At 35.4% G+C, this 8,985-nt stretch overlaps 1 protein-coding gene across 1 annotated transcript; it reads right to left on the reverse strand.

The window, feature by feature from the left end:
• Positions 1-294: 294 nt before the first annotated feature.
• On the reverse strand, positions 295-5,049 carry LOC142611904 (uncharacterized). Its single transcript, XM_075784054.1, has 6 exons — positions 4,819-5,049; positions 3,632-3,853; positions 3,427-3,519; positions 3,177-3,278; positions 1,735-2,013; positions 295-396 (listed from the first exon to the last, which is right to left on the reverse strand). Exons 1-6 carry the CDS (start codon positions 5,047-5,049, stop codon positions 295-297), a joined length of 1,029 nt encoding a protein of 342 aa, XP_075640169.1.
• Positions 5,050-8,985: the final 3,936 nt, after the last annotated feature.

Here is an 8,985-nt window from a genome sequence, read left to right on the forward strand (position 1 = left end):
ATATAATTAATTACACCATATCAATAATTACATCCCAAATGTCTAAAATATTATACACAAAATAATACATCCCAAGTGTCTAGAATGTTATGAACAAAATAATACATTCTAGCTATATAGAATGTTATAATAAAGTTTCCAACTATGTACAATGTCCTACACAAAAAAATACATTCTAACTATATAGAATGTTATAATAAAGTTTCCAACTATGATGTGTATATATATCAAAGTTTGAAACTTTATTATAAATATGAAAATGTCACAGTAACTACTCCAAAATAGATGGCCAAATTATCGCCTACTGCATATCATCAAATGATAAGTGCTAAGCACCGAGAGACTCGATATCCAACGAGAACCACCATCACCAGCACCACCATCATCATCAACATCCTACAAATTAAGAAACACACAATGGATTAGCGTACTAAACAACAGAGTTAGTAGCTGAATGACACAATATCACTACTATTTCAATTAAGCATATCAATTGGGTATTAGTCTCAATAAATTTGTCAAAAAGTGATTAATGAGCAATTTATGCAAAAGATTCAATAAGTGATTACTTACAAATAAGTACAAACCAACCATCAATGCAAAGAAAAGGAAAATGTTTTCCAAGCTCCCAGTCAGAAAACCACAATACAATTATCAACTAAAATAAGTTCAAATGAGGATTTAATAAACAAACCAAATATGTAAATGACCTCTTGCCTAAAGAGACATTTAGGCCCTGTTTGGTTTATGGCAAGTGTGGATTCATTTTCTATACTCAAATCTTATTCTCATTTTTTGTTTCTAACTAATTTTTTTTTTGGCATCAATTTTCAGTTTTAGTCTTCCCTAACTTTTTTTTTTTTACAAACCCAATAGATACATACACAAATGAAGCTTTTTGCAGTTATCCCACCAGTTAGAAGTCACTTCCTACAAACTGGTAAAAGTCATAGCAAATATGCCTGAAAACAAACACCACACAACCATGAATCCACCATTAGATTTCAGCAAGCTCACTCCTAAACTCCTCAAATCCACCTTCAGATAGAAATGGAGTGGAGAAGAGCATACTCCCACCTCCATCAATACCGCAACTAATCAAAACCCACAACATCACCACCACTAAATTTGGAAACCATATACACACAGGCACCCCACAACCAACTAGATAGAGTGGAGAAGAGACAAAAAGAAACAACCAAAGCCATACCCAAAGCCATGCCCAAATCAAAACCCAAACTAATCACCACACCCACACCTACCACCAAACCTACTATCATAGCTACAACTTGGATTCAACATCACCAAACTCAAAATAAAAATGCACATATTCAATACGTAAATACCCACAAACAAGTAGCACATTTTATATCAACTTATTGATATAACTTATATAACTTATTGACCAATGAGAAAGATATAACGTTAAAACTTCCATTGCCAATATATATCTTTGTTTAAGCCTAGTAATTGTGTAATTGCTGCGCAAATCTAGAGATTGAACTAAACAAGAGACAAAACTGTACTATATCTGACCCTAATGGATATAGTCTTCAATGAGTTGTTCAATAAGGCATTCCACTTACATGGTACAAATTTTGGATTATTGAAGATGTTACTATGTTTTGAAGGAAAGAAAAGCATGGTGTTTTCCGTTATCATGGGGCCATAATTTACATTACCATATATCTAATACATATGACACACAACATACTTTGTATTCAAATTTCTTACCATAGACAAACTAGGAAACGATGGGCATAATCGAGTCAACACCCTCCGCATTAACCTCATTTCAGCTTCAAGGGCATCATAACGAGTGCATTTCTCCTTCATTGCTTCTACTTGAGTAGACAACTCCATAACTCTTTGGTCGGTTGCAATAGATGTTGGAGGTGGCGTACTATCATCCATTGACCTTGCACGATTGCCAGAGGGGGTTGGACCAAAGCCTACCCCTCTGACACGACCACCTCTCTCTGCACCGATAACCTGTCCGAATGCATCATCGGGCTGCCAAAGTATGCCGGCCTCAATGTCGTTTCCCCGCAATCCGTGACCCCGTTGCCATAAGTCGTTTCATCTTTGCCTAGTACTCACAAATAAACAAGACAAGCATATTAGCAACGAGGGCAATAATACACATGCAAACATGAGTAATATGCTTTTATATATATAGAAGTTGGGTTGGAGTTATTATAAAAGAGGTTGTACAATTTTGATCGGTACGATTAGCTTTTTCTGTGAGATTTGGTCAAAAAAATCTTTATATGAAATGGTATGAACTGTGCACCTATTAGTGTTAAAAATTTATGTATAATTGGAGAGTTCACTAGAGCTCATTGTAAGAAGAGCTTGTCATAGCCTTTCAAATTGAGTGTGTCACATCTCAGATCGAGTGCTCCAGTTCTTAGTTTACTAGGGTAGTAGTGAATATGATTAGTTACTAGTTTCTTAGAAATAGCAGTGGGTCTTTTTTTGATAATTAGAAATAGTAGTGGTTTTGTTTTTAGAGAATGACCTTTTTCTTCCAAGACAAGACAATGCTAGTGAGGATTAGTTAACAATACCTTCAGCTGTAATTTATTGTAAAATACATTAATTAAAAGAATGGAAACTGGTTGAACTCTTGAACCTCCATGTGAACTCAACTTCAAACTTTACAAGTAGATAGATTGGATGAAAAATATGAGCTGTGTGTGTGGGCAGTTGGAAAATATGAAAAAATTTCTGGTTTCCCAGCCATAAATTGGATGAAAAATTCAAAGGGTACCATATGGGCAGTTCCCAATTTTCTATGCCATATTTCAGCTTTCTACAAATATATGTAAGTGTGTTGTTTACTGCAATTTTGGTTGGTTGGGGAAAAATATGGTCAAACTCATAGGTCCTAAAAGGATATGTCTTTATTCTCATTTTAATTAATATCAGATGCAGGTTCGATTAACTACAAAAAAAAAAAAAAATGTTATAAACAAAAGTTTCCTAACATTGGACGACCCTAATCTAATATAATCTAATAATCCCAACAACCTAATCAAGGACAAGGTTGGGCAATGAGAAACCAGTCTCCCCTTTAATTAAAGTCCCTACCATGTGACGTTAATCAAAGAACTTCTTTTCAACTCAAAATACAATAAATTTAAATTTAGAAGAATAATTTGTTACAAACTTACAATGTTCGCTTCCGCAGTGGCATTCACAGCAGTACCATCACGGTGAGAATACGCCACTACATACATCTCACCTCTCTCTAGTTGTTTGCCTTTCTCTGTTGCCTACAGCATGGTCAGTACATTCAGCATATTAAAGCGAGGGTGTCGATTCGATGGTGTTGAATCGCATTTATTCCTACTTTACAACACAAAATGATATAAGCTTTGTTATTTTAAGCATGTTATTAATGCTACAAAATATTGTTCTTACCATGATATCTGCCGTCTGGGCCATGCTTCTCGATCCCAGCGTATGTAGCTCTGTTTGCTTTTCACGCCGCAGTTTGTTATCTTTTGACAACTCCTACAAACATTTCAATAAAGTCACTACCAATTACAATAAGAAGCTAATATATAATATCTTGAGCATGGAACCTATAAAAGCAAAACATCTATACTACTGTAACTATTACTACCTTAAAATTGTCAGAGAACCAATACTCCACCAAGCCATGAAATTGAGTGTCATCAACCTCCGACAGTGATAGCTGAAGTAATTCTTCCTTAGTTGTGCCCTGCTTGTAGTACTTATTCTTCAACTCTGATTTGTGGCCCCTCCACAACTTCCCAATCCGTGAGAGTGCCCATTTCCTTTGGTCGCCAAGTGGGATGCGGTTTGTAGGAATTATGTATCGTGCCTACCATGTGTAAAGTTGAATTAACTCCTTAGGAGGTCACATTTTTAACATTATAGCAAACTGACATAAAGCTTTAAACAAGTAATAAAGAGTGAAGAATTTGAAAGAGAGAGATTTTGATACCAAAATGTTGTGTTGCTTCATAATTTATAAGAAGTTTAAAGTGTCAGGGAAGATACTTTAAAATCTTTATAACATTTTATCCATAAATAAAATAAAATTTATGGATTAATTAAATCTATAGGAGAATGAATTATGACTTATGAGGTAGTATTTTAGGGGCATAAGTAACCTACATAAGACAAATATAAATATACACTAGAAGAACAATGTGGGCTAGATAATATTTCTAGAGCAACCTAAGACAAGAAGGTCACTTCAAGGCACAAAAGCACTTTTAAAATTGTGTGGTAAAAATACAATCTAGGTTTAAGGTGCTAACTCAAGGAAGCAGAGCCAATGCATGATCAATCCATAATATAGAAAATTAAAAGATTAACTTTACATAGGTTAGAGTATAGACAAGATGAACCAATTAAAACAGAAAATCTTAAATCCAAACTGATTACAGGGGAATCAGAGATGCACACTCCTCTCAAAAAACATTTCACTATGATTTTGATCCACTTTTCGCTGATATATTTTATTATGTAATGATCTCCATGAGAAAGAAAGTGTAAGAGATGCTTATGAAAAATTTATACAAGGTAAATGGCATAATCACCACAAGTAGCACTTATTGAAATCCACAAAATATTTTATTCTAACTCAACAAGCTAAGCTATAGAACCTATTATTGTAGTTTGCATAACTTTATATAATTTTATTTAGACAGATTGAATTTTATTTTGAACCAAAAGATAAAAGGAAAAAAGAAGAAGAAAATCATGACTATTGAAGCAATTGATATATGTTTAAAGAAAATTCATGGTCATTTCTTGGCTCCATTGCTTTTTGCCTAATACCTGAACGGCTTCCCAACACCGATTCTTGTATTGTAGTGGCATGGAAGGCCATTTTCGGTAATTGATTGGGCACATATCAGGCTTTCTAGCCAATGTTCCCAGCCACCTAGCAAAAGATCCAGCATTCTTCCCGATTGGCTGGCGCGCTCCATTTATCTTCAAGAATAATTTTTTGCCCGGTGGCATATTCCAAATATCATCAAATCGATTAGGCCAACGTTTATTGGGCATAATAACCGCTCTGCCGGTACATCCTCAGTATCTATTAAAACACCAAGTTGCATTACAATGAAACACAAAATAATGAAATGTCAAGAAACTAGCCATTTGGATACTTGGATATTCCAAAAATCATTTAAGTAAAGTTATATTGTATCCTTATTAGTATAAGGATATTTAATGCAAATATTAATAACATTGGAATGAAGAAGGAGTGTGAATTTAAACTTTAAAACAATGAGATACTAACAAATACCCCTAATGATGAAGCTAACTAGTAATAAATTATGTGCCATAAAAAGTCAGAAGGAAAAAAAATGTCTTCAAACTCATTGGTTGAACTTAAGATCACATGTGGACCTGCTTCTAAGAAATAATAGGCCAAAAAAATAATTGGGACTATAATTGCTTGTAGAGTATGAATATATTTGTACAATTGTACCAATATATATTATGAGGTTCATACACAAAGGGATTATTACTTATGCCAATTGCTTTTTTCAGTACATTTAGGTGTGTATAGCATAATGTACCTTGGTAGCTTAGTCAAAGGGAATCAAACATATGGGTCATTACTCATTAGAAATAAACAAAAATACCCCATTTTACAGGAAAAAAAAATTTTAAAAAAAAGCCTTCAAGAAGAATTATAATCCAAACCTAAGAGTAGTAACAAATTGTATAATGAAAGGAATAAAAACATGTTCAAGGTTTTTAATAATGGTTTGTTATAATGATTTTGTTCAATACAGTTTTACAATTTCTAACCTATGAAGGATTGGATGGACATACATACATGGTTCTTTAAGGCCTCTACGAAAGCATTTCTCAACCAGATTTTGCAATTTGGCAATGTGGCTTAATAATAGTAATGACCTTAAACGTGTAAAGATGAAAGAGAAGAGAAACTTAAGAGTACATAAATATTAGCCACACTCCAAAGTCCAAACCTTAAAACAAAGCCCACATCGACACATTAACTGAACCCAACTAAAAGCTTTATAACCCACATCCAAAAAATAAATCAGCCTGCTAAAATGAGAAGGCCCGCCATCATTAAACTCACAAAACTTCCACTTTGAACCTTCGAGTTTCAAAAAATCAAACTTCAACCCGCTAACTATCAATATTACATTTCAACTCCTAAAACTCCAAAAATAACACTTTGACCCCAAAAGTTTCTCAAATTGCACAAAACCCAAAATTTCCAAAAACTGTCTGTCTTAATGTTTGGATCAGCATGTTAATATTGATCTCTATGGGCTTATATGTTTAGGTATGTGTCATAATTTATAATAATTTTCCTAGAAACATATTTATTAACACATTAATAGTGAACCTATAAACTTTTGATTATCTTAGAAAATTACTTAAATTGGATTTTATTTTATTACAAACAAAACAGATTTACAACAGATATATAGGAATGGAATTTCATAATCATGCTATTGAGTACAAATTTAGAAATACACTGACCTGGTGCTTGTGTCTCGTCATCACTCCCCTGGGAATGTCGTCTATCATCATCAGCTGGAGGAGCTTGTTGGCGTGATGGTACGTCATTCGACCCCACATGTGAGGAGCTCTCACCAGGCTCAACAAACTCAAGTCGCCGCTTCCTCCCCATTCTTGTGTGCAGTACCTAAACAATGCAAGCTTGTTAGTTATAAAAAACATAGTGTTACATATACATATGTCTATATATATATATATATATATATGAATAAAATCTCCAACAAACGCTTTAAACATGCAACACTTCACAAGCACACTACCAAGCCACACATATGGAATCAATTGAGTTTTCATTTACTTAAGTCCAAAAACAGTATAGGTGACAATGAAAATGCATATTCTAATCTAAAGTGTTAAAATAGGAACCTATTAATTCAAAAGATGGTCTTACTACGTTACACTACTAATCGTCGTTGTACTCATTGTCGCTATACTCCTCATAACTGACTTCGTCATCAATAAAGTCATTATCATCTATGAAGTCCCCATCTTGCTTCTCGTTCTCCTCAATGAGCATTGCATCAATTGTGGTTCCTTGGACATCAGGTCGAGCCAAACCAATGTTGTCAGAAGCCGCATTGTCACCGATGATATTGTACGGAACATTTTCGCAATAAGTATCACCATCATCCTCACATAAGGGACCACTGCCCGCGTCAAACACATCCCTTGCTTTAGTTTTAACAACTACAAACCAATCCTTGTCCCTCTTGTCCTCTACATAAAACACTTGTGAAGCTTCAGATGCCAATACATATGGCTCATCCATCAGTTCATCCCCCACATGTATCAAGCGGGTAAAATTCACAAGTGGAAACCCTAACTCATCAATCTTGTACCCCCGGCTACTATGAACGTCGGCCCATTTACATTTGAATAGCACGTGTCTTATTTTATCCGAATAATTCAACTCAATAATATCTGTTACAATACCATAGTAAGCAACGCCACCATCAGTCATGACACTTACTCCACTGTTTTGAGTTTTCTTATTCTTCTCCGAATCGTTAGTTCGAAATTTTAAACCATTGGTGACATAGTGCTTCATCCGCTTGGCTCTGGAATAGGGATATGCACCAATTGTACTAAGAGTAACGCTAAGTTTCTGCCTGTCAGCATCACTCATGGACATAACCTAACACGTTTATACGTACATATTATAAGTAAGTTATTTTACTTCCCATATACAACCATGAAAAAAGTCACTAGCATTCATACTTACAAGATCTCTAAACCAGCCACAAAACTTCTCCATGTGGTGCTTATGAATGACACCATCGGTTATACGACGGCAGGCCTTTCTTAGTTCATCCTCGATCACATGTTTGTGCATACTGTGCATGCATTTGTGTTAGTCATAATAAAACAGTATTTCCGGTAATAGAGTACGACCGTAAACTAATTGAATCAATATAACTTACTCGCGAAAATGTCCAACATCGGTACGGTTGAAAAGAATGTAACGATGAGCTTGAATTAATTCCGTTTGACCTGGTGTGAAGTAAGACACCGCACAGTAGAATTTGCCACCGTTCTAATAGGTCGTGTGAAAATTGTTTCCATGCCATGCATGTACCTTGAACAGAATGTTAAGCACTCTTCAACTATGTACCCCCGAGCTATAGATCCTTCGGAGCGGCTTTATTTCGCACGTAAGACTTAAGTCGAGATAGGTACCTAGGCACAATACCGAACTCCCCAATTGAACAACATACCATGCATTAAAATACCAAATCAATCATAAGCCAAATATTAGGATTACCTCTCAATAGGATACATCCAACGATAATGAACTGGTCCACCAAGCTTTGCTTCCCTTGCCAAATGCATGACTACATGTACCATAACGGTGAAAAATGATGGAGGAAATATCTTCTCCAATTCACACAACGTGACTGCGATATCTTTCTCGAGGTTTTCAAGATCCGGCACAGTTAGTGTTTTCGAACAAATTTCACGGAAATAACATGATAACTTCATCAAAGGCCTTGTTACTTGTGACGGCAATGATCCGCGCAAAGCTATTGGAAGGAGTTGTTGCATCAAGATGTGGTCATCATGACTCTTTAAACCAGAAATCTTGCGTTCTTTGAGATGGACACGACGTGAGATATTCGAAGCATACCCATCGGGCACTTTTACATCCTTCAAAACTTGTAGGAAGCCGTCTTTCTCACTTGTACTCATATTATAACAAGCTGCTGGCATCTCAACCGTATCAACCCCTTTGTGGACTAGATGAAGTTCACTTCGTATACCCATGGCCTTTAAGTCAAGGCGTGCTTGGTAGGTGTCCTTTGTCTTGTCTTTTAAGTTTAGCAACGTCGCCATTATATTATCAATAACATTCTTCTCCGCATGCATCACATCGATATTGTGACGCAACTTCTGATCAGCCCAATAGGGCAAGGTGAACAAAATGCTTTTCTTCTT

Source organism: Castanea sativa, chromosome 10, assembly GCF_040712315.1.
Source record: "Castanea sativa cultivar Marrone di Chiusa Pesio chromosome 10, ASM4071231v1".
NCBI classification, from domain to species: domain Eukaryota; kingdom Viridiplantae; phylum Streptophyta; class Magnoliopsida; order Fagales; family Fagaceae; genus Castanea; species Castanea sativa.

Bases quoted from the DNA above. Each gene is read 5' to 3' on its own strand.
- LOC142611904 (XM_075784054.1), bottom strand. From the start codon at position 5,049: ATGCCCAATAAACGTTGGCCTAATCGATTTGATGATATTTGGAATATG. The intron at 3,520-3,631 runs GTAGTAATAGTT...AAATGTTTGTAG, and splicing joins GGTTCTCTGACAATTTTAAG to GAGTTGTCAAAAGATAACAA. The intron at 2,014-3,176 runs GTAAGTTTGTAA...ATACTTTGGCAG, and splicing joins CCACTGCGGAAGCGAACATT to CCCGATGATGCATTCGGACA.